At 42.3% G+C, this 26,480-nt stretch overlaps 1 protein-coding gene across 1 annotated transcript in view; it reads right to left on the bottom strand.

Moving 5' to 3' along the window:
* Positions 1–1,217: 1,217 nt before the first annotated feature.
* Positions 1,218–26,480, bottom strand: part of KIF11 (kinesin family member 11) — a 57,932-nt gene continuing 32,669 nt past the window's right edge. The window contains exons 15-22 of the mRNA XM_082268448.1: positions 23,063–23,188; positions 21,322–21,480; positions 18,594–18,721; positions 17,861–18,140; positions 15,243–15,465; positions 11,675–11,829; positions 5,554–5,664; positions 1,218–1,551 (exon numbers count right to left, since the gene is read on the bottom strand). Of these exons, the coding sequence (XP_082124574.1) occupies positions 1,423–1,551; positions 5,554–5,664; positions 11,675–11,829; positions 15,243–15,465; positions 17,861–18,140; positions 18,594–18,721; positions 21,322–21,480; positions 23,063–23,188 (1,311 nt within the window). The 3' untranslated portion in view covers positions 1,218–1,422. The remainder of the gene's footprint in view (positions 1,552–5,553; positions 5,665–11,674; positions 11,830–15,242; positions 15,466–17,860; positions 18,141–18,593; positions 18,722–21,321; positions 21,481–23,062; positions 23,189–26,480) is intronic.

The following is a 26,480-nucleotide window of genomic DNA, read 5'->3' on the forward strand; positions in this document are numbered from 1 at the left end:
TGTATTATTGAAGCACTGTGTACGTGATTCATAAATAAAAACGGAGAGCACAATTTAGATGTGTTTTGTTTTAGTTTTATTCGTTACATGCACAGTTGGAGCAGAGAAGGAAGGTTCCTTTTAACCATTTGTGGCACTGGTCCATTATGATGCTCAAATGCGGAGGAAATTAGCCCCCCCCCCCCAATTCTCTCATTTACTGCTATTGAAATGCACCACAAGCGCACCGTAAATGCCCCTATGGGGTTTACAGTGCATTTAAGATGCAGTTCTAAAAATTCAAAAGTGATCATTTCCCTTTTTAGCCTTGTGCAAAATAAAAAAAACAAAAATAAAAACACATTGTACGTGCTGAAAAAGGGAGTTGGTGCCACATTTAAAAAGGACAATTCCACCTTAAGCAAAAAAAATAATGTACCCATTTTGCACAAAGCAAAAATGTAATTTCTTTATGCATTTGAGCCTGAAAAGCATTGCAACTGCAATCAGTTGACCACAGGTGTAATACTTTTACTCCAGCTCAGCTACAAAGCATAAAATGGACTACAAGTGCAGGAACATTATACTTGTGCTCCATTGAAAACTACAGTCCCTCTGTTGCGGTGGCAGATGTGATTTGTAGTTTTTCCTCATTAAGGGGGTTCCGGAGAATGAATGACGTGGCTGTGGGGGCAGAGCCTCCCTGATTTGAAATCTGAAAGGCGCCAGTGAGGTCGGACCAAAAATAGAAACACATGCAGTATTGTAAGACTTTAGACCATGGGATTTGTAGCGTGCATGGAGCAGTTCACAGGATCACAGCCAACATGCACTACTCATTACAAACAAAGGAATTCGGGGAAAAAAGAAAAAAAAAAAAGGAAGAAGAAGAGGTTTGGAGATCATGGAGGACATTACAAGGAAGCAGAATAAATAAAAAGCACATTCCTAAAAAATGAATTACAGGGCTGTGCATGCTGATCATGTGTATCCAGACACATAGCAAGACCGATAGCTCTTTCCACATCTGAGTTTGTAGTGCACCTCTTTTTACTCCATCAAGATTCTACTCGAGCGCAGGAGATTTGGTCTTACTACATGCTGATCATGTTTCATGCTGCATCCTAAATAAAGGATAACATGAAACATGGTCTAAAAGGTTGAGTTTGCTTTTAAACATACAAAAATGTAGACAGCAAATGGTACACCTGATAAAAGGCAAGACTATTTACTTATTAAGAATACAATTATTTATTGCTGAACTGTTTGAGCTGCCAAAAAGTGAATGAGCTTGTAGGTTTAATGTTAAAACATATAAAAAAGACAGTTATATAAACAAACATAGTCTAAAATACCCGCGTATGAAACTACAAAGACTGAAATATATATAAAATATTTTCCACGAGGAAAGGCGTACACTATTTACACAGAAAGTCCCATTTCTCAGTTCTGGATCCTCAGGGGAAGTTTGGATCTCGGGAGAACGGATTCTCCATCTTCTGACACTTTGGTTCTTTCCAAAATGCTCCCATTTGCTTTATTCTCTTTTTCTTTCCTGAGTCCTTTCTTTTGCTAATTTGCAAAGTGAGAAGAAAAAAAAAAAAAAAAAAAAAAATGAAAAAGGTCAGCTTTTTATTTTTACTCAAAAGCACCTACATATTCTATAGCACTTTACAGTACTGAACCTTCTACACCAGTCCCAGACACTGAAGGTGTTAACAGTCCATACAGTCCAATATTCCCAATCATACAGTGCCTTGCGAAAGTATTCGGGCCCCCTTGAACGTTGCAACCTTTTGCCACATTTCAGGCTTCAAACATAAAGATATAAAACTGTAATTTATTGTGAAGAATCAACAAGTGGGACACAATCATTAAGTGGAACAAAATTTATTCAATATTTCAAACTTTGTTAACAAATAAAAAACTGAAAAATTGGGCGTGCAAAATTATTCAGCCCCTTTACTTTCAGTGCAGCAAACTCTTCAGAAGTTCAGTGAGGATCTCTGAATGATCCAATGTTGACCTAAATGACTAATGATGATAAATAGAATCCACCTGTGTGTAATCAAGTCTCCGTATAAATGCACCTGCACTGTGATAGTCTCAGAGGTCCGATTAAAGCGCAGAGAGCATCATGAAGAACAAGGAACACACCAGGCAGGTCCGAGATACTGTTGTGGAGAAGTTTAAAACCGGATTTGGATACAAAAAGATTTCCCAAGCTTTAAACATCCCAAGGAGCACTGTGCAAGCGATAATATTGAAATGGAAGGAGTATCAGACCACTGCAAATCTATGAAGACCTGGCCGTCCCTCTAAACTTTCAGCTCATACAAGGAGAAGACTGATCAGAGATGCAGCCAAGAGGCCCATGATCACTCTGGATGAACTGCAGAGATCTACAGCTGAGGTGGGAGACTCTGTCCATAGGACAACAATCAGTCGTATACTGCACAAATCTGGCCTTTATGGAAGAGTGGCAAGAAGAAAGCCATTTCTTAAAGATATCCATAAAAAGTGTCGTTTAAAGTTTGCCACAAGCCACCTGGGAGACACACCAAACATGTGGAAGAAGGTGCTCTGGTCAGATGAAACCAAAATCAAACTTTTTGGCAATAATGCAAAACGTTATGTTTGGCGTAAAAGCAACACAGCTCATCACCCTGAACACACCACCCCCACTGTCAAACATGGTGGTGGCAGCATCATGGTTTGGGCTTGCTTTTCTTCAGCAGGGACAGGGAAGATGGTTAAAATTGATGGGAAGATGGATGGAGCCAAATACAGGACCATTCTGGAAGAAAACCTGATGGAGTCTGCAAAAGACCTGAGACTGGGACGGAGATTTGTCTTCCAACAAGACAATGATCCAAAACATAAAGCAAAATCTACAATGGAATGGTTCACAAATAAACATATCCAGGTGTTAGAATGGCCAAGTCAAAGTCCAGACATGAATCCAATCGAGAATCTGTGGAAAGAACTGAAAACTGCTGTTCACAAACGCTCTCCATCCAACCTCACTGAGCTCGAGCTGTTTTGCAAGGAGGAATGGGCAAAAATTTCAGTCTCTCGATGTGTAAAACTGATACATACCCCAAGCGACTTAGAACTGTAATCGCAGCAAAAGGTGGCGCTACAAAGTATTAACTTAAGGGGGCTGAATAATTTTGCATGCCCAATTTTTCAATTTTTTATTTGATAAAAAAAGTTTGAAATATCCAATAAATTTTGTTCCACTTCATGATTGTGTCCCAATTGTTGTTGATTCTTCACAAAAATAGTTACAGTTTTATAGCTTTATGTTTGAAGCCTGAAATGTGTCAAAAGGTCGCAAAGTTCAAGGGGGCCGAATACTTTCACAAGGCACTGTACATGCAATTTGCTTCTGTGCTGTTAGTCTACTAGACAGTTATTGTGGAAAACAAAACCTAGGCAAATGTGTGATCAATTTATACACTCCATACATCCCAGGACCATTAGCTGTGCCAGGCAAGCATCTTGTTTATCAAGCTCAATATTACAGTACTTAAAAAAAAACTGGAGTGATGGGTGTTCTACAATGTTGTGATATCAAACAGGAAAAAAACTTTTAAAGCGACATTAAGCTCCTATTGCTCTCAACCTCCTTTAAATTCTTTTTTTGCTGTTGTGATCCAACATTGTCAGAGCAAGGTTTCTCAACCAGGGTATCCATGGAGCCCTAAAGATCCTTCATAGATTGCTAGGGGTTCCATAAGCAATTTCTGCCTCTCAGATAATTTCTTACTGACACTATTGGTATTTTTAAACTATCTGTAAGGGGAAAATTCTTCCCAATTGTGGGAACAGTGTAAGGAGCATTATTCCCACTGACCATCACTAATGTACCACGAGTTGTAGATAGTCATTTTTAGCAGGGGTTCCCCATGGCCAGAAAGATATTTCAAGGGTTTCTCTGTGTAGAAAAGGTTATGAAAGGCTGTGTTAGAAGATGGCAAGCTTCACTCTCCATGGTGGTCCCATTGAATGTAGCCATGCTCTCTCCCAAGATGGATGGGATTTGTAACATGCATGGAACAGTTCACATGATCACAGCCAACATGCACTGCTCATTCCAAACAAAGGAATTCGTGAGACAAAAGAGGTTTGGGAGATCATGGAGGACATTACAAGGAGGCAGAAAAAACAATAAGAAGCAATTTCCGCAATTTAATTAAAAAAATAATTACAGGGCTATCAAGTAGTAAATGTTTTTAGATTATTTGTTGGAGATTAATGATATAGTTTGGTGTCACTTTAACATCAACACTCAACTCTTGGCTGGAATAATTAAAAAAAAAAAAAAAAAACCCTGCCAGACACTCCACAGATATAAAAACGGTTGCCTGATCCAATGATAGTTAGCCAAAACGGCTTGATGTCATTTTAGGGTCTACGAGCAGCTTTTACATACAGGAAACTATCAGCTGGTATAAATAATTGGGAATTAGAGACCATCTGCAGTTTTCTGTTTTTCCAGGTCTCATTAAATCATCCTTGCCACCCATATACACCAGCATGAACACATGTCTCAGGAATCAGGACTGGCAGAGACCAATTTATTGAAATTTTTTTTTTTTTTTTTAAAGTGTCACAAACTCTTTACTGGTAATTGCAACAAATGTTAGGGAAGATACTTCTAACCTTGGCAGGGGGAAGGGGACAGGGTTTATTTTGGGCTGGCACATCTGTTTGTGACACTAGAGCAAAAGAGTCAAACTGAATTTAATCACGGGCCGCATCAGCATTACAGTTGCCCTCAAAACGGTCAGTTGCATCTGTAAGACTGGGTGTCCATAACACCCACCCCGTCTTACATCAGACGTCAGGAGCCACCCCCCCCCCCATCATCATTCCCCACCCTCCATTACATCACAGTGCTCCCCCTTAATTTTTGCTGCTGCTGGGAAGAAAATGAGGGCAGAGCTGCAAAATCAGAAAACTGGAGGAGTACCAGAGGAGGGCTGGAATTGCTTTCCAGAGTCTGATGAATGCTGAGACCAGGGGAGGAGGAGACGGGGGGGGGGGGGGGGGGGGGGAGGTTGTGCTTTGGATCTGGTGGAGGAGTTCAATCCTCTCTGCTACCAACTGTAGAGAAAAGGTGGGGGTAGGGATAAGGGGGTGCTGCAGCTGGAGGAGAGGTGTGAGGGCCACATGAAATGGCTGGCAGGCTGCATTCAGCCCACAGGCCTTGTGCTTGACATATGTGCACTAGAGGAATACCCTAGAATAAAAAAAATTGCAGTAATCAGACAATGGCAGTTTTCAGTGTTGGATATGAGCCTTAGCTGAAAAGTAGAGGCGACGAGATGGGATCCGTTTAAGGTTAAGTGACAGGCCAAATTTAATTTGCTTTAATACAAGTTTCGCTGTGTTCCACTACAGCAAATATTTAGTGGAGAGAGTGCAACTGTTGAATTTTCAGCCCACTTACACTACAAAATTTTCCAGTAAATTCCTTGAAGATATAAACCTAGCGCCAATCAATGCTTGAAATCCTTTGTCTAGGCAGATTTTCAAATGCTGCTAAAAATTAAGTATTATTTTTACCTGGAAAAATGGGACACCACCATTTTCTTGGCAGAGAATATTGACATCCACTGTGGATTTCTCACTTATAATGCTGTCATTAACAGTCACTGGCTCTTCTTCCAGGGAATCCTGATCAAAAAAAAATAATACATTTGGAAAATCAAATCATAGGACAAAGCTTAATATTAGTAAAATACTCCTATACAGATGCACTTTAGGTAAAATGGAAGAAAGGCCTAGGTATAACAATTACAAAAAAAAAAAAAAAATGTTCCTGCACCATTACTGCCCAAACTGCAGGGAAAAAAAAAAACAAAAGTGTGTGTGTATACTTACCTGTTCTTAATCTGTTTGGTTTAATCCTGTGATCCCACAACTCTGGCTCCCATGTGTCATTGAGCAGCTGCTGCAGGGGAGAAGAGAGTGCATCGACAACCACTAGGCCATAGGATCCTATGGCTGGTGTCATGGACCTGGGAATTTCCAGTTGTTGCCGAGCACTCCCTGAGCTGGAGCTGCTGGATGGCACTCGGTTTTAAGAATATATAACACAAGTTATGTTTTACATTTTCCAGTCTATCCCGGTTCTTGACTTGGACATGTATTTTTGCCTGAATTAAGGCCTCAATGTAACTCTACGATGACTTGTGCATTGCATTACCCATTCTGCATATTTCTTTGTAAAATCAAACACAGAGCGCGACAAATCCCAAGTGTCAGTTCCCCATGGCGACTAAAATTGCATCACGGCACCTGGGCTTTTGTCAGCCCATTTACTGTTGCAGGGATGCACAATTCGTATCGCCCAACATCCGGGACATGCAGTTCCAGGCAGGTAGTTTTTTTTTACATTTAGTGCATCCAGGAGCTTGTCAGGTAGAAGCATTCAGATGGCTCTCCTGCCGCCCAACTGCTTCCGCACACGCGGGTAAAGTGCCCCCCACTATGTATCCTGGGCACCGCTTGCCCATCTGCAAGCTTGGCATAGTGGGCATCGCAGGGGAGAAGGAGAGCGGACATGTCTGCTCTCCTGACCCGGAAACTACGTGTATGAGGTAATTTCCGGGTCCCAGTCAACAGTTTCCCCAGCCAGCAAAGAATGTAATACAGTGCGATCTGCACTGCACTACATTCAGTGGAGCACGGGGGAGACATACAGGGTCTTTAGACCCTGCATGTCTCTCAGTAAAAAGAACCTGTCACCACTTTGTCCCCTATATGATGAAAAAAAAAAAATAAGATTTTTATACTTACCATAAAACCCAGTTCTCTGAGTTCAAAGAACACAGGTCTCCATAAATCAGACATACTGGGTTAACTAAGCCCATGGGCTGTCCTCAGCTTGGTATATTACCCCCCTCTCTGCACTAGGTAATCAGTTTAGTAGGAAGCAGTATTAGAAGTATCAGAACTCCACAAAGGGGTGGGCGCTGTGTCCGTCGATGAACTGGATTTTACGGTAAGTAAAAAAATCCCATTTTCTCCTTTGTTCATCTGCGGACACAGCACTCCATAAATCATAACTCGTGGGATGTCCAAAAGCCCTGCCAAAATGAAAATGAGGAGTGGGAAAATAACCCAAGGCTAAACATAAGAGCCCTTTATCAGGACACGGGAGCCTTAACCGGGTAACAGGAGCCCTGTCTGAAAAATAAAAGTTTAAAGAAAAACACTCCTCAAGAGGGAACAGCCCCTCCTAAACAGCAGCCTGCAAAACTGTACGGCCAAAAGAAGCATCCACCTACTAGGATTTTGTAAAAGTATGCACGGACGACCAAATGGCCTCCGTGCAAACTTGCGATATTGATACCTGATGACTGAAGGCCCAAGAAGCACTCAGCGCCCGAGTAGAATGCGCTGTGACAGGGAAAGGTGGAACCTGACCTTTAATGGAATAGGCCTGAGACACCGTCTGTCTGATCCATCTGGAGATGGTAGCCGAAGAAGCAGCCAGCCCTTTTCTTGGTCCGTCCATAACCACAAAAAGCGGGGCTGCCCTCCGAAAGGACTGCCAGATACACCCAAATCACACGGCCCACATCCAAGGTATGCAAAGCAAATTCCTTGGGATGAACCAGTTTGAGACACAAGGAAGGCAACAACACAATGTCCTCATTCAAATGGAAGTCAGAGACAACTTTGGGCAAGATTGATGGACAGGGACGAAGAACCACTTTATCCCTATGGACCACTAAATAAGGACTGCAACGGGATAATGCTGCCAATTCTGATACCCTGCGGGCCGAGGTAATAGCCACCAAGAAGGTCACCTTCTGGGATAACGTAGGCAAGGGAATCTCCAGAATATTCTCAAATGGAGGTTTATGGAGAACCGAAAGTTATAAATTTAAATCCCATGGTGGCAAAAGAGATCGTACAGGTGGAGCCACATGTCGAACCCCCTGAATGAAGGTACGAACTAAAGAGTGCGTGCCTGGGGGGGGGGGGGTCGCTGAAAGAAGATTGCCAGGGCAGACACCTGGCCCTTGATGGTACTCAAGGCCAACTTTTGATCAATGCCCTGTTAAAGAAAGGATAAGATCCGAGCCACAGAACAGGATCGAGGATGAGCGCCAATCGACTCACACCAAGACACGTGCGCTTTCCACTTACAATGGTATATCTTGCTGGAAGAAGACTTCCTCGCCTTCACCATAGTAGGGATCACTGATTGAGACAGACCTCTATCCCTCAGTACCTGGCTTTTAATAGCTAAGCCATTAAAACCAGTGACTAAAGCAGAATGGTAGATCAGCCCTTGGGACAACTGGTCTTCTCTGAGAGGAAGCCCCCAAGGGATGTTTATGGCCACCAGACTGATTGGAAGATCCTTGCCATTGATTCCTCGCAGAAATTGTGGAAGCCTGAGCTGAGGATAATACTGGCCTTACCTTGGTTTTTTTTTACGCCTGCAGCGTCTGCCAGAGGAACCCGTGATCTCGCTGCGAACCTTGGTATCCTCCTGTGGAGCCGAACCTGCTAAAATAGCTGCAAACAGAACTGTCTTGAAGGTGGATACAACCAGACTCAGAACTTGTATGTCAAATGGGAGAGAGAACTGTGTGATAGCAGCCGGTGAATCACAGCCTGTGGTTATTGAAACTTGGCCAGAGGAAGGACCACTCTGGTCAGAATTAGAATCAGAGCTAGGTTAATCAATTCCCTGGACCGGGATAAGGGGGGGCTTAGGCAGTTCGGACATCAGTTGAACCTTTGCAGGAATTAAATCCACACAAGGAGACGCAGGACCTAAAAACCTGAAAAGGACAAGCTTTGTCCCCCTTTCTGGATATCCCCAAAATAATAATTTAGTGGATCCCCTTGACGCTCATGAAGGAGGTCCATGAGTCTGGAAAACAGCAAAGATGCTCCCAACCCTAATAATGGGTGAGGGCAGACCTTCATGCTGAAGGGGTCTTATCTGCGAGCATGGAGAAGCTAGCTCCAGGCTTACCAGAACAAGGATGCTTGGAACCTCCCGGGGTAGATTTGAGAGATCCATTACCCTTTTTCTACGTCCCAGAAGCATGAAAGAATTTTCTATGGGCTAAGAAGGAGGGCCCCTGTCTGCAACAAGGCTCCTTCCCTTTCCTAGACTATGGCAGGAAGCCATAGTCTAGGAATATACCCTTTATGATGTAATCCAGGGTAGCCCCAAACAGGCGATCGCCTTGACAGGGCAGATCAAGGAGAGCTTTCTTAGAGGCTTGGTCTGCGGACCAATTGTTAGCCACAGCATGCACCTAATCACCACAGCTGAAACAAAGTCTAGAAAGCACAGAAGCTGTATCCAAAGCTGCATCACAAACTGCAGCCCTCGGACCAACTGGTTCGCTAAATTAACATAAGCAGCAGGGACCTACTCACCCCCCCCCCCCCCCCAGGCCCTGGCGCAAAAGCTTGGCCCATTCAGTTAGGGTCTGAGACACCAGGGCTGAGGCAAAGACTGGCGGCAATGTCCAACCAGCCATAGTAAACATGTTGCATGCCACAGCCTCTGCTTTCCTGTCAGCCGGGTGCTTAAAGGGCAGGGATTCCTGCACTGGGATGATGGTTGCTTTATTCAACCTGGAAACAGGGGGGTCCACCACTGGTGAACTTATCCACTTTTATAAAAGGGACTCCTCAAAAAGGTAACGTACAGCAAAGCGTTTGGGAACAAAGGGTAATTTTGGTTGCTACCCCATTCCTTACAGCAAAATCTGTCACAAAAAAGCCACATAAAGGAAACTCCTTTGGAGTGCGTGATGATTTATGCGTACCAAACGACACCGCCACGTCCATGGCCATGATAAGTGCATCTACCAGTCTTTTTTAATTTGCTGCTGCGACAATGGAGGAATCACCCTCACTATCGATGGATCTGGGGGTGTGATATTAAGTCCCCCTGGATGGGCCGCGTTCACGGCAGCATCAGGCTCAGAATCAGATGAGACAGACTGAGAAGGAAAAGGTGGAGGACACTTCCTCCTGGGTCCTTGCCCACACGCCACTTCCACCCGGGACACTAAGGACCACCGTCAGTGCAACCATGGGAGGCTGGGGTTCCAAGGGACCTGCCACCTCCATGAGGGGGGTCAGTGGGGGAGATGTGACCCTGAGGCTCCATAAGGTAAGGAAGACCTTGCAGTACAAAAACGATCTTTTGGCACCACTAAAGGATCCCCACAGAATCTTCGCCACCGAAGTAGGAGAGCTGTCGGCCAAGGGAACTCTAGGACACAGACCCAAGCCTGGTCGTATACAACCCTGCGAGACGTTTATCTCGCGGGCAAGCCTCTGTCTGTGAGGCTAGCATAGCTGTGGTCTGCATGTGTTCGCTGGCTGGGCTGGCGGGGAGGGGAAATCACTGGATCTAGATTATCCAGCCCGTCGCCCAGCCCAACAGTTGATTGTAGATCTCCCAAGAGAAAAATCAAAAAGGTGTAAGGAAGGAGAAAAAACATTTCTAGGACCAGAAATCGCAGTTGGGAACCTTGGACCGTACTCCTGACTAGACAAATTAAAAACTGATTAACTAGAGCGGGGGGGGGGGGGGGGTTAACTACCAAGCTGAGTATGGCCCATGGGCATAGCCAGGTTTTTTTGGTTCTGATTAGTCCTACTCCTGGAGGAGGCAATATAACCCAGTAGTTATGAAAATGTTGATTGCAATACAAGTTATATTACTGCGCACGCCGGAATGAGAGCAATATTTCTAGCACTAGACCTCTGCCGTAATGCTAAACAGATGACCTATAGGGGGCTTTTAAAGCATCACCTATAGAAATTATAGGGTACTAAAGTTTGTCGCCATTTCACAAGCACACACAAATTTAAGGTTGGACATGTTGGGTATCTATGTACTCGGTATAAACTCATCTTTAATATTACACCAAAACATTGAATAATTGATGGCGTTTTTGTGCCCTAAAATTAACTTTAGTGTGTTTTTAACTGCAATTGTGCGTCTCCTTTGCGGTATCAGCATGGGACATCCCTTGAAATTACCTAGTGAGAAAGCAGTCTCATTCAGTAGCATTGTAACTGAAGGAAATGTTGGAGTTTTAAATAAAATAAAAGCCATAAAGTACTTATATTTGCCTGCCTAATGGGACTGGCAGGGTAAGTTTAATTTATAGCTTTCCTTTTATTCTGCATTTTATACTCTGAACAAAAAATAAAGCTTTGTTATAAAAAAAAAAAAAACCTGGCTCCTAACTTTTTCAGCTGGCTTGTAGATCAAAAGCAAATTTGTCAAGTCCTGATCCAACTTATGGTTAATTATAAAAAGCAAAACTGAACTTTTGAGGATAATGAGAGGTCACCACAAAACCTAGTAGCTAAAAATTAAAATCTACACAAAGCTTATTAAAAGATCGAGCCATTTAGATAAAAAACGCAACACGTAAATATTAGACCCCATCTAAAGTTTCGATATAATGAGCTGGTTAACTCAGTCATAACCCAGTTACATCAATAAAACATTAGGGATATGCAATAGTACTCCTTGGTACTATTACCAAGGATATAGTAGTCGTTGGACAAGGTGGACAAATATCCCCATCTAGATGTTTAATATAGTCAATAGACTGATAAGCTTAAGTTTGTTATTGATATCAGCGTTCAACAGATCCTTAGCAGTTCCGTAGCTACTCACCTGATCCACAGGCTCCTCTGCTATGGACAGCACACTGGTGATTGCCGTCTGAATCTCCTCTTGTTTTTTTCTGTGCTGCTCCAGTAGAACCTGCCTGGGTGCAGTCTTTATGAGCACAGACGGGTAATTGTATTCCTTTCTCTGGGGTGTTGTACCTGGAAACACAAATTGGGTAACAATACATAAAATGCTCAGTCAAATAAGCCTCTTTTAAGTACGATCATTCGATGTTTGAAGCCAGATACGGACCAGCTCATTTTGACCTGGCAGTCTTTTAATAGACTAATAGTGCCCAAGGCCAGGCATCCAGATAAAGCTTTTGTACTTTCCTAAATGCATTGCAGCTCCAGAGGCACTGTACAGTCTGCACAATGCTTTGTTCTCCTGGCACATTGTAAAAAAAAGGATGGGTGCTCGTGGATATTGTGTATTGTTCAAAACTAATGCTGGAATCTCTTGATTCTTTTAATTTTAAGAAAACCTTTAATAGAAAATATTGAAACAAAACAGGATGGGTGCCTGTGATATCAGGTGTACAGAAAAGACATTGGGCAGGCCACATCCAACAAGGAGCCTCACCTCTTGTAAGAGCAGACACAGTATTGCACTGCAAAAGGGGAAGCTCCGCTTGTTTGCCTCCTCCCCCCCTCCGCTGCCACATTAGGCACCTATTTGACAGGTCCCCGCTCCCACTTCCAGCTCAGTCGCCATGGTGAAGTGAGCCAGAAGTTCAGCCCCCCTCCTTTACCCTGCAGCCAGCCCCATTCACAAAGCACTGTGCGATTCACACATGTGCAGCGGGAAACCAGCTGTGAAGCCACACAGACTTCACTGATGGCTTCCCTTAGCCAAGATAGCAGTGCTAGCACCCAAGAGCCAATTGAAGAATCAGCTGGGGTGACGACAGTATTTGTACTTTAAGTTTTGGGAGGGGGTGGGGGCTGGAACCCCCTAAGACACGTGTGCTTGAATGAGCGCAGTATCAAGACAAAAGCTCACAGTAACCCGACGTACGTTTCGTCCTCTTGGACTTCCTCTGGGGACACGTCGGGTTACTGTGAGCTTTCATCTTGATACTGCGGCCATTCAAGACACGTGTTTTATGCTTGTCATTTATTTGGAAAAAGTAAGTTATTTCCTTTTAATAAATACTCTAATTTGAACGTCACACTATGTGGAGTTTCTCTGTCTTTTTGAGTATCTGAATCAGCGAGAGAGAGATCATATACCAAGAGTAACTTCAAGTCGATACTCTTAAAGCCCATGCGACTCTCTTGCCATGTGGTAATTAAGAGTCCACTACTTCTGGTAAGCACTCAAGTTTTCCCCTTTGGTGATTGGAGCACTGGTGGTGTCATTTCCCATCTTGGAACACAGGACTCTTTCCTTCATATGGATATATATCTGGATTTGGACACTTTGATTTTTTTTTTTTTAATTAGTTGGTAAGATTTTTCATTCTCCTGACTTCTACTGGATGGTGGAAGTAATTTTGGACTTTGTGACCTCTTTTTGCACGTTTCTTATTTAAATACGGGTTTATACTGCATGCATTATGATTTTATTATGTGTTATAACAAGTTTAACCTCTTTATATCAATTTTAGCACCTCATTTTGTATATATAGTGATTTTACCAATATTGTTGTGATGTAGTGCCTGCAGCTGATTTTGTAACTGTTTTTAGTAAGCGCAATAGTATCTCTCTATTTACAATCCTGCATTGATACAGAGAACGGCTGCCTTGTGATTGCATGAATGTCATCCCCGTGCACCGGGTCTGTCCTGGGAGAGTCCTGCCAGCGTACTCAAAAAAGGTAAAAAAAATAAATATAATATTATATATATTTTATATAATTTTGCCCCCAGACGTTACTCGGGGAGGTCACGTGACCCTGCCGCTGTGCTGTCCACTCAGCCCCTCCCACTGTAACCTATAGATCGGAAGAGGAGAGCGGCTGGAGGTCACATGACAGGCCACAAAAGATCAGAGAAAAGGTACTGTATTTTCTGGCGTATAAGACTACTTTTGAACCTCAAAAAAATCCCCCAAAAATCGGGGGTCATCTTATACACCGAGTATAATATCTCCAAGGTAACCTAAATATAAGTATTACCGGTAGATGTAATCTCTCAAGACGCTGGCTGTGTGGGAATCCTTAACCAGTATACCGTATGTACCGTAGCTCTGGCTCAGCGCGGTACACTGTATGTAGCCTATCAGGGAGAGTGGTGTATTCTATTGAATGCAAAGCCTGCTCGGATTGGCGGAGTAACATCAGCCCGCCTCTCTGACTCTGCCAATCCGAGCAGGCTTCGCATTCAATAATAGAATACATCGCTCTCCTTGATTGGCTCAGCACGGTATACTGTATGTAGCCGAAGCTACGGTACATAGGGTATACCGGTACAAGATTCCCGCACAGCTAGCGTCTTGAGATTACATCTACTGGTAATACTTAGGGTACCTTGGAGATATTATGAGAGATTACATGTTTTACAGTACTTTGGGTACCTTGGAGATCTATGAGAAATCTGATGTTTTTCAATGGTGTTGCCTTGCTTCAGAAGGGGGGGTAGTCTTAAACGGCGAGTATAGCCCGAAACCTATGTTTTAATTTGAAAATTAGGGGGGGGGGGGTCGTCTTATACGCCCAGTCGCCTTATACGCCGGAAAATATGGTATTTAGAGGCATCGGTTTACACTAACACAGAGTAGGGATGGATTCATAAAAACAGAGGGTCTGGCAATGATTTTTATTTTTTTTTTTAAACTTTAGATTACACTGGCAGGGTTCTTCCGGGAGTGCAAGGGGGCTGTGCCATTTATTATTTACAGTTCTGTTACTGTTGTCTGCTTTTTTTTATTTTTTTAAGAGCAGATAAAATAAAGAAATTAAGTTCTGACTGCTTGAATTTTTTTTATGAAAACCATGGGTAGTAATCATGATACATTGTGGAATCAAATCAAATCTTTGAAAGGATAATCGGAATCGAATCGTTAGACCAGTAAAGATGTGCTCCTCTAACGGGTACATACAACTAACATACACATAAGTGGTATAGTTGCAATTGTCAGGAGGAGAGATTTAATTTGGGTTGTTCTTCAGTAGACAGTTATGGTAGTACCAAGAAATATACAGTTACATTTTTTTTTATATATTTTGGCCCAGTTTTCCTTTGCTTAAAAATAAATAAATCATAAGGGGAGGTATCCATTACCATTTGCCGCCAAATAAAAGCTCAATTTGTCCTAAGAAAACAATGTATAATCCACCTGGATGCACAAAGTTGTGATATGTACAGTTTTACGAACACATGTTAAAGTAGATTTGTTTTACCCTTAGGCGCAAAAGGGGTAACTTGCGTCTTTTTACTTTGCCTGGAGTTTACTTTTAGGACTCTTTTCTCATATCACAACTAATTGCACTAATAGTCTCTACATATCAAGTGTAACCAACTAGCAGCGGATAAAGATGCACACATGAATAGGGCTGCAGGTCAAGGGAAAAAAAAAAAAAAGCTAAAATAATCAATAAAATAAATATAATAATTATAATAAATCTCACCAGTGGGAATATCATTCCTGAGCTCTTGTGTAAGGTAGGAGTAAACTTTACTTAGGCCATCCTGTGCTTGTTCACAAAGTTCCAGCTTCTGCTCCACAATTGTCTGCTTGTCATCATTAACTCGTTCAACCAATTTTGATAAATCCTTCTCCTCCAACACGCGCTGCTGGTTCACCATACCCGTAATACTCTCCGTCGAGGATTCACAGAAGCTTCCCACATCCTAAACATCACAAGAACAGTTCTATCTCTGTACAATACCCAGTTTTAAGCAATTAAAAATATTCAAATGCCTGGCTTGCTCTACCATTATAATATAGTAACTTTTTGTGGCCTGCACTAGATCCTATGAATTGTGTCCACAGCTTTAATTGCCAAATGCAGTTTGCGTTTGACATCTGTTTGAGGCACTACTAAGGGCATTCAGAACTTAACTGACGGGAGCAGTGACCTGGTTTCAGCTGCTTTTGCATCCCCCCATAGACATGGATGGATGTAACTTCTGTCATCCTCCTGGTCACTACTATTCAGGTGCTATTGACAATTGATGTGTGTCTGTTGGGTCTGGTATATTACCTAGCTCCTCATAGGGCCCCTAGGACTATTTTGGGTCTTCTACTCTTTTAAGCACGTAAAACATTTGTTCTGAAAATGAGGTCTTCCTCAGCCCCCTCACTGAATTTTTGGAAGCATCTAGTTAATTCAGCCTTACCCTTATTATATGCAAACTATTTAGCTCGTGGCTGTGCTATAAAGTTTCATAAAGTTTTGGATATATGGATAGATTCCCCAACTACAAACAGTGACTTTCCCATCTAAAAAAGTGCTGCGCACTTAAATATCAAATAAATTAATACTCTGTGTATCCGGTAAAATTTCAATATTACGCTACAATATAGTGCAAATAAATAAGGCTAATTCACAAGTTGTTGTAAAAATTGAAACCAATAAAAAAAAAAATATTTAAATATAGTGATAATAAACTAATATGTATCTCAATATTAATATAGACCTTTTTAATATTAAAGTCCCAATAAAATGCAAAAAACGTGTGCAAACACCGCAAATCCGATGCCATTACAAAAGTGGCAGTGCTTCAGCGTTGGATCCAATATCCGCGCATCCCTTCACCTTTAATTAGATGGAAGCTCACTTCAGTTTCTGACCCATGTTTTACCGATGGGTCAGAGCATGCTGTTCCCTTAACAGGATAATCACAGTAGAAGGGGATAGCCAAATCATCCAACAAAAATCGGATCAAGATCAGCTCAGAGGTGTCCAGCAGCAATCCCACAGAGATGTAAGAAAAAATGGACAAGATCCAATGCTCTCTGTATGGCAATTTTATTGTGAGTAAAGGAAGAAATACACTTACAATTGCCGGCACAAGCAGCTGTACGGGCTGTGACAGGCAATCCGTACTCCAAGAGACAATCCGAGAACTGGCATCCGATAGCAGGCTCTGCCCCCTATACGCGTTGCGTCATCCGTTGACTTCGTCAATAGGAGCCCCTACACGTAACGCGTATGGGGGGGGGGGGGGGGGCAGAGCCTGCTATCAGAGGCCAGTTCGCTGTTTGTTTTTGAGAGTACGGATTGCCTATCACAGCCCGCACAGCTGATTGTGCTGGAAATTGTAAGTATTTCTTCTTTTACTCGCAATAAAGCTGCCGTACAGAGAGCATTAGATCTTGTCCGTTTTTTCTTACATCTCTGTGGAATTGCTGCTGGACACTGCTGAGCTGATCTTGACCCTGTTTTCGTTGGATGATTTGGCTATCCCATTCTACTGTGATTATCCCGTTAAGGGAACAGCATGCTCTGACCCATCAGTAAAACAAGGGTCAGAAACTGAGGTGAGCTGCCATCTAATTAAAGGTGAAGGGATGCACAGCTATTGGATCCAATGTTGAAGCACTGGCACTTTTCTAATAGCATCGGATATGCAGTATTTGCACAAATTATTTGCACACGTTTTTTGCACTTTAATATTAAAAGTGTCTATATTCATATTGATATATATTTTAGTTTATAATCACTATATTTGAATAGATATTTTTTGCACATAAATTTTTTATTGGTATAAATTTTTACAACTCATGAATTAGCCTTATTTGCACTATATTGTAGCACCTTATTTTGAAATTTTACCAGCTACACAGAGTATTAATGTAATTGATATTTATGTGGCGCAGCACTTTTTTTGATTAGAGATACGGTATGTGGTGAAAATATACTCAGTGATAACAGCCACTTATAGATTCATGTACACTACTTTTAATGATCAATTCGCTGCGCTGATTTTTGCTAATTTTAGTGACTTTCCCATGCCCAATTTCTGATGGTCAATTTTCTGTGTACTTGGTTTAGTGATAGCGAATATTCCTAAACCTAGACTGGTGCTGAGTTTTAGGGTAGTGCCATAAAACATATCGCCACCCTGAGTCTTATTTTAGTAGTGTGACTTGTTCCGCTTTTGTGGTCTGAGTGTATTGTTTTGTTTCATACATACAGTATATATATATATATATATATATATATACACACACATATATCTACACACACACACACATACACATGTACACACACACACACCAGGTTTTCATACAAAAACATACCTTTTGTAAACTTTGGAGCTGTATCCGGGCAAGCTGCAAATAGGCATCCTGTTGTTCAGCGGCAGAGGCGATTTTCTTGGTAGTAACCTTGCACCACTCTTCTGTGTCATGCGATATGGCATTAATACTCGAACGGAGCTTCTCACATTGTTTGCTGGACTCCTCTACACTGCTTATGTTCGATTCTGCCTGCTGCCGAATCTCACCCCCTATATCTGCACACTGGTCCACAAATTTATTGTGGTGGGTGGACGTTTTTTCAATGGCTTCAGATGTAACACTGCAATAAGAACAATGGTAAATAACATATGAAATAGACCTATGACAGATACCGCTCTGGGATAGTTTCCACAATAAATTGTTTAAAAAAAAAAAAAAGAAAAAGAAAAAGCTACATTTAAAACTTGGAAGAACTATTTTTTTTGATTTATAGAAGTCATCACCATGCTTGGTAAAAATTCAGAAGGTCTGATATAAGCAGTAATGGTTTCCACTAGGGAACTCCTTCACTGCTGTCCAGACAAAAGTCTTTACAATGAAGCTTATTTCACTAAAGTAAAAAATAAATCATATATATATATATATATATATATATTTAGAAAAGATACAATCAATCCTTCAGCAATTCAGTCATTCTGTTCCAGAAAATCCTTGTTTTCTTGAAACAATTTACAACATATTCATTAGCTTCAATACAACTTATCGAGTAGGTAAACACTGCTAAAAGTCTTACTTATCCAAATCTTCCCGCAGTAAGCCTGTAGATTTTTGTAGCTTCTCTTCTTTATTCAGAAGGCCTTGGAAGGTGCAAGCAAATAGGTTCAACTGATTTTGCATGGAACTTATAAGCTTATTTACTTCCTGTGTTAGAAAAAAAAAAAAAAAAAATATATATAAGTGAGAAAAGCATAAAGTTTCTTTCCTTCACATGATTGTGAATGAGACATCCAGACTATGAAGAGGTTATGTTACTTGGACTAGTTGAGTGTGCACACTGTCCCGAATAAAACTAATTAGAAGAATCTTACAGATCATTTATCTCAAAAATGCTTTGAGGAAATGAAGGCTAAAGATCAGATTTGTAACCCACCTTCATTTATCCCCTCCCCATCCTCCCCCCCCCCCCCACCCGGTTCTGCTGTAAAAGTGTCCCGCAATCCCCCGGTGTTGGGCACTGGGGCGCTGCTTCCTTGGTCCAGGAATTGGAAATCCTCTTCGCTTTCTTTTCTCGCAGGATGGGCTTGACACATTCGGTTTGGTCAGCGCGATCCATGCGACAGTGCTGACCAATAGGAATGCTTCTTGTCCATACACGCTAAGAAGTACAGATTGATTTGGCTGTGGGGATTTCAAATCCCCAGACATGTGAAGTGGTGTCCCGGTGCCAGACACAGGGGGATTGTGGGACACTGGTACAGCGGGACCGGGGGGTGGATGGGGTCCAGTGTACGGTCACTTACAGATTTGCATTTCTTACTCTTATGAAAATCTTCTGATTAGGTTAACTTTAACAGAAATAAGACTCATGAGAAGATTAGGAAATGCAATATAGGAAATTCTATAAACATCTGCGCTAGGTCACCAACAACTGAACAGAAAGCGGCCATTTGTAAAGCTGTGATATCAGCTCATAAAAGAACATAAAATGAATATAAGCAGCACAAATAATAAAAAGTGCAAATATACAGAAAAATATATGTAGAATAAATAAAACAGGCCTTCGTTCATATGAACTTTTGGGTCTGTAAGTTTAAGTGTTCACTATATATATGCACTAATTTGCTGTACGTTTGCACTTTATATGGATTCAATTTATTCTACATATATTTTTCTGTATATATTTTCCCTTTATTATTCAAGCTAATTATTTTCATTTTATAAAAAATACAATTTAGCAAGAGTTCTAAAACGGAGCAGTGAAAACTAGGAGAATTTACTGAGCACTTAAAAAATCCTGCTTTGAAACACAAATGGAGTAGAAAAAAAATAAAACTATAAAATCAGATACACACTCTAAATTAGAGCCAGACAGTCAGCATTTTCAGGAGGAACTGAACGACAGGCCATATTTGTGGTGCATCACAGATCTCGAGTCTAGGTTTACATTATGCAGGCTGCACTGGATGCATTTTTCAGGCACGTTTTACGGTGTGTTTTTAAACCCTCGTTTTTGCTTGCAGTTTTCATGTGGTTTATATTTTTTTTTCCTCTCTTTAAAAAACATTGTATATAGCTGGTTGCTAAGGAGCGAGCCAGGAAGCAGGTCGCCGTGTCCTTAACCGATGAGTCGTCCGGTTCCCCGCTGAATGTTAAAAAAAAAATAAACAGCGTGGGGTCCCCAAAATAAAAAACAAAACAAAAATGTCATGAGACCCCCCCTCCAAAACCCATACTATGCCCTTATCCAAACATGCAGCCAGGCAGGGCAGAAAACAGAGCAAGCGCCACCCCCTCCCCCCTCCACTGAACCATACCAGACGGCATGCCCTCAAAATGGGGGAGCGGATGCTTTGGGGCAGAGGGGTTCTTCGGGTGACCTCACCAGATTGCCATTTCTTATATAGCCATGGGGCGTGACTAACAGCGGGAGCCGACACAATGGAGGCAGCCAGCATCTGAGGAAGGTCAGCGGCGAGAGAGAAGAAACCACCGGAGGGAAAAGACATGTTATGTAAGAGCTACGACGGGGGACATTCTTCATTTTTAAAGGACTTGTCAAAAACCATCTTTTTTTTTTTTTTTTTTAACACTTCTGGGTATTTTTTTTTTATGGTGAATGAGTAGAGGTACAATACAGTACAGTATTAACATGGGGGGGCAGGATTTAGGAGCCCTCCTTCTTAAAGGGGGGCCTCCAGATCTTGATAAGCCCCCTGCCCGCAGACCCCCACAAGGAGGAGGAGGGGGAAGGGCGGGGCACGCTGTTTTATTTTTCTTGGTTTTCTTTTTACATTCAGCTATCAGCAGGGAACCTTGCCAACAGCTGATGACTTATCGGTTGGTAAGGACGCAGTGGACAGCTTCCCAACTTAGCTATATACAGTGTTTTTAAAAGGGGAAACCAAAAAAATGAAAAATGCATCAAAAAAATATCACAAATGCATCACCTGCGTTTTTGGTGCAATTGCATTGAAGTCTATTACACGCAAAACGCAGCTGAAAAACGCATAAATGTAAACATGTTAAAACGGACTGTAGTGCGTTTCTGCATACTGCAATCCGCACTAAAAATGCATCGGTGTGAACATAGGGTAAAGCACTATTTAAGACTGAAAACCAAAAATGCAATATACTGCACCTTACCAATCAGTAAATGTGATTGCTGCATTACTAAACCATCACATCTAAGAATCGGTAAGCTACAATATAATAAATGTTTGCTTTTGAATTTAATACTGCTGTAATTGCCACAATGGTGTTCGCTGGATATATCAGGTGAGAAGACATGTCTGGGGCTTTACCTCAGAATGCATTGTCTGAGCAGCTTGAATCTCCTCTCTCAAACACTGAGAATCGGACTGAATACTGGACAGGGCTGATGTGGAATCCAGACGTAACTTGTGTAGCATTATAGAATGATCAGTGAAAAATTGTCTCATTTCTTCTCCATGGGTAGCAACCTAAAGACAAAAAAAAAAAAAATTCCATAAAAACACACCATCGCTCAGCAAGATTACAGCAAAATGCATTATTCCTAACTGAATTTCAATCATTTACATTATTGCTCACTTAATGACACTGTAGGGGTTAAAGACCTGCTGTATACCACAGCAAATGTAAAGCAACTTCAAGTTTAGAGGCGATAGACTAAGTGCCGGTTCACACTAATACGACTTGTCAGGCGACTTGGTCAGCCTGGCAAGTCGTGCACGGTCGCAGTCATTGAGTAGTACAGGACCGGTTCTAATAGGAGCGACACAAGTCGCTCCGACTTAGAAAAAGGGTAAAGGAAAAGGAATTGGAAGCACTCCAGGTTGAGTCAAAATCCAGATTTATTGACTGGACATCCAAATATGACAATCGTGACAAGGTAGACGCGTTCACACACTGACTGTGTGCTTAATCATTACATCAATGATTAAGCACACAGTCAGTGTGTGAAACGCGTCTACCTTGTCACGATTGTCATATTTGGATGTCCAGTCAATAAATCTGGATTTTGACTCAACCTGGAGTGCTGCCAATTCCTTTTCCTTTATCAAGTTTCCACGGAGGCGAGCCGGGGCATGCACCGGTGTGAGTCATCAGGCAATTACACCACCTTGAGCAGCGAGTTCTTGTCTCTTCAATTAGAAAAAGGATCCTGTACTACTTTGGGGCTACCTGGAGGCGACTTGCATTGACTTCCATTATGTGAAGTCCGTGCAAGTCGCGCCGCGCGCGACTTCACAGGTGGTCGCCCCCTAAGTCGGAGCGACCTAATGTGAACGGGCTCTAAAACAAATGCTTAAGTTCTGTGAGTAACGGTCAACAGAAGCCGATCGATCTACCAGTAACCTCCCCCCCATTCAGTCCATAGTACTAACTGGTCTGTGTGAGACTGCATCAAAAATGAAGCAAGAAGCTGTGTGCATGCTCTGTGCAATTGTCCAAATGTGTGCTACAAAAGCCGGGGCGAGAGGCTGCTGAAAGTCACATTGTGGGCCTACTTCCACTTTTATAGTTTTAAAATCACATGCTTTTTGCTTCTAGTTTGCATGTTCAGCCACTGAAAACAAGCAAGCATTTCCTGCAAATGCTGCATTCTACATTTATTAAACTGAAACCCACAGAAAAGCATGAAGAGGAATTTTAATACAGATTTTTTTTTCCATTCGTGTGCAGTCTACATTTTTACCAAATTGCTACAGTGAAGGAGAACTCTATGGTGTTGATTTACTAAAACTGGAGGGTGCAAAATCTGGTGCATAGAAACCAATCAGCTTCCAGGATTTTTTTTTTTTGTCAACGCTGAATTAAAACAAGAAGTTAGGAGCCAATTGGCTACCATGCACAGCTGCGCCATATTTTGCACTCTTCAGTTTTAGTAAATCAACCCATATGTTTAGTCAGCATAAATTGTTAGCTGATCACATTTTCAGAAAAGAAAGTCTAAGAAAACCTTTTGGGGCAAGCAGCTTCTCAAATGGTGACTTAAGACTGGTCTATGAAAACTGTAAAAGGAACAAATCTTTGAAAGAAATAATAGACATGGAAACTTGCCTTGTCCGCAACACCATAGAAATTTTGCAAGCATTGACTCAAGTGAGAATTGAGATTCAAAACCGAGGAAACAACTGGCAGCAAGTCTGCTGTGATTGCTTTCTGGAGTGTGGAATGGAGTTCAGCCTGACAGGGAAAAAAAAAAAAAAAAAAACATTAAAAAAGGAAAAAAAGGACACCAGCGAGTAAGTAATAAAAACACATCTCAATGGAAGACACCAAAATATGTAGAGTAAAAGATTAGTTAGAGAAGGTTTTTTTTTTTAAAGAAATTATACCTACCTAGGTGTATGCTGCATCTGCCTCTCGCCGGCTCTAAGACTGAGAACTGAAACATCAAAGACCGCTGATCGCTCAGTTTTCAGAGCTCCATAAGCAGAGAGCTGGTGACTATCAGTCACTGGCCCTCTGTTCTTGCCCCCGGAGAACCAAGCTAGGGGAGGGTTGGTGGTGAGAGGATGCGCCGGATGCCAGTCCAGGCATCTGGGTGGATCCTGACCATATAGCACAATCTTTTCCCCAGCCCGGACAGACTTTGTCTGATCAGCTTCAGCCTGGGTCACAGGCGTGAAGAACGAACTGCACTCCTGTGATTCACAAGAGAAGTACAGCCAAAACAAGCTTTGGTTGCATTTCTCCTTTAATTCTAGTAATATGATTTACTAAAACTGGAGTGCAAAATCTGATGCAGCTCTGCATAGAAACCAATCAGCTTCCGGGTTTTTATTGTCAAAGCTTAATGGAACAAGCTGAAGTAAGGGTACTTTCACACTGCGCTCCAGCAAAATCACAGTTGATGTGAATTTCTGGGTTGCCTGCACCTGTGAAAATGGACAGGTGACTAAAAAAAAAAAAAAAATGCACAAACCGCGGTGCGTCTAACGCAATTTTTATTCATTTCAATAGGAAGCTGCGTTTTTCAAAACCACACCAAAGATGCAGCATGCAGGACTTTTCAAAACGCACTGCACCTGTAACACAGTGGTGTGAAAAGTCTCATAGTATTTAAAAAAGGGAAACATTTTTCTTTTGTTATCTTGCAAGGAAAAAACGCATCAGTGTGAAAGGGCCCCAAGAAGCTGATTAGCTACCATGCACAGCTGCACCAGATTTTGCACGCTCCAGTTATAGTACATTTCTCCCATGGTGTGACCTAGGTTTGACTTCATGTAAACTGATTTCTACTGAAGAACCTTCATATTAGTACAGCTTAAATACACACGATCAGCAGTATTTAGTGCCATGACTACAAAAGATTGTAGTTGCGTAGTATATTTTAAATTTGGCTAGAGTAGGGAGTTTTTTTTTTTTTAATGCCTCTAAAACCCATCAAAACAAAGAAATGCGTGGCTATACAAACACTTGGATAGAATGTTTTTCGTTTAATACAAAAAGCTTATAAAGTTCACAGAAGAATGTAAGCAAGAGAAAAAAAAAAACCAAACAGTCCACACACAGTTGCAATAGGCAGATCATGTGCTACCAAACAGATGAAACCATGGAAGACGTCCCCCCACCCCTGATACAGGGTGAGGGCGCACCTTCATGCAGGAGCCAGCTTTCGGCTTGCCAGACCAGGTTCATTAGGATCTGCCAGACGAGGCCCTGAAAGACTTTGAGCCCTTGTCAGTGGACCTCGAGGGACGAAAAAAACTTCTTATGATTCGAGAAGGAAGGTCTACAACGAAGTTCCTAGCCCTTAGCTTGCGAAAGAAAGGTAATCTCCCCCCCCCCCTGAGACCTTTAACCACTTAAGCCCCGGAGGATTTTCCTGCTAAACGACCAGGAGGTATTTTGCGATTCGGCACTGCGTGACTTTAACGGACAATTGCGCGGTCGTGCAACGCTGTACCTAAACGAATTTGACGTCCTTTTTTTCCCACAAACAGAGCTTTCTTTTGGTGGTATTTGATCACCCGTGCGATTTTTACTTTTTGCGCTATAAACAAAAAAAAGAGCATACATTTTGCAAAAATAACAATATTTTTCACATTTTTTTATATGAAATTCCCCAAAAAAAAAAAAATGTAAAAATCAAAATTTTTTAACATTTTCGGCCAATTTGTTTTATGCTACCTATGTTTGGTAAAAAAAAAAAAAAAAAAAAACTCGCAAAAAGCGTATTTTGATTGAATTGCGCAAAAGTTATCGCGTTTACTAACAAAGGGAAAGATTTTTGTCATTTTTGTTGTTTTTTTTTTTTTAACGTGTAATGGCGGCGATCTGCGATTTTTTTTGCGGTACTGCGACATTGCGGCGGACAGATCGGACCTTTGACTGACATTTTTGACACTTTTGGGGTTACCAGTGACATCTCTACAGTAATCAGTGCTATATATATGCACTGTTACTGTAAAAATACACTGGTAGTGAAGGGGTTAACTATATTTGGGAGGGAGGGGCTGTGTGTGTCCCTAGGGGCGTGCTTTCTACTGTGATTGGCTGTGGCTTGAGCTGTAAGGACACTGATCAACGGATCTACATACTAGATCCGTTTGATCAGTGTCTTTACAGCGAGGAGAAGGACAGGTGGCTTGTTTACACAAGCTGCCTGACATTCTCCCTCTCCCCCGCCGATCGCCGAGTGACCGGCGGACATCGGGTCCGCTGGTCACACACGCGGGGGGGGGGGGGGGGGTCCGTGACCGCGCGGGGGGCGCGCGCTCGCTCCCCAGAGCCTCACAGGCGAGCGACGTAGACCTACGTCACTCTGCCTGTGAGGGGCTGACTGCCGCAGTAAATATACTGTGAGCAGTCGGTAAGCGGTTAATGATGTCATCCAGGGTAGCTCCAAACAGGCGATCTCCTTGAAAGGGAAGAGCAGTTAAGGCCTTTTTAGAAGTCTGGTCCACAGACCAGCATTTAAGCCAAAAGACACGCCGAAGGACCACCACCAAAACAGAGAGGCAGGAACATCCAAGATGCATCACAGAGAAACTGCAGAACCAGCTGGTCCACCAGCTCAGCAAAGCTGTTCTCCCCCCCCAGTTCACGGCATAGGAGCTTAGCCAACTCGGTCAGAGTTTGCGACACTAGGGCAATGGTAAATACCGGCCTCATTGCCGAACCAGCTAAGGTGTGCATAGTGAGGGCCACAGCCTTCGTCTTCCGGTCAGCTGGGTCCTTAAAGGCCAGGGACTCTTCAACCCGAATCATGGCTGCCTTGTTTATTCTGGAAACCGGAGGGTCCACCATGGGTGGAACAGTCCACTTCTTAAGAAGGGACTCCTTGTAGGGGTAACGCCTAGTAAAGAGCTTAGGAAACCTACGGGGATGATTTGGTTGTCCCAACATATTAGCGACAATTCTGTCAAAATGAGCAGGGAAAGGAAACCCCGCTCTGGGTGGCATGCGAGTGCCAAATGGTACCTGCACCTCTGTTGTAGCTTCAGCTGCATCCTCCATCTTTAGGGTCTCA

The sequence above is a fragment of the Pelophylax lessonae genome, assembly GCF_965119305.1.
Source record: "Pelophylax lessonae genome assembly, chromosome: 9".
NCBI classification, from domain to species: Eukaryota; Metazoa; Chordata; class Amphibia; order Anura; family Ranidae; genus Pelophylax; species Pelophylax lessonae.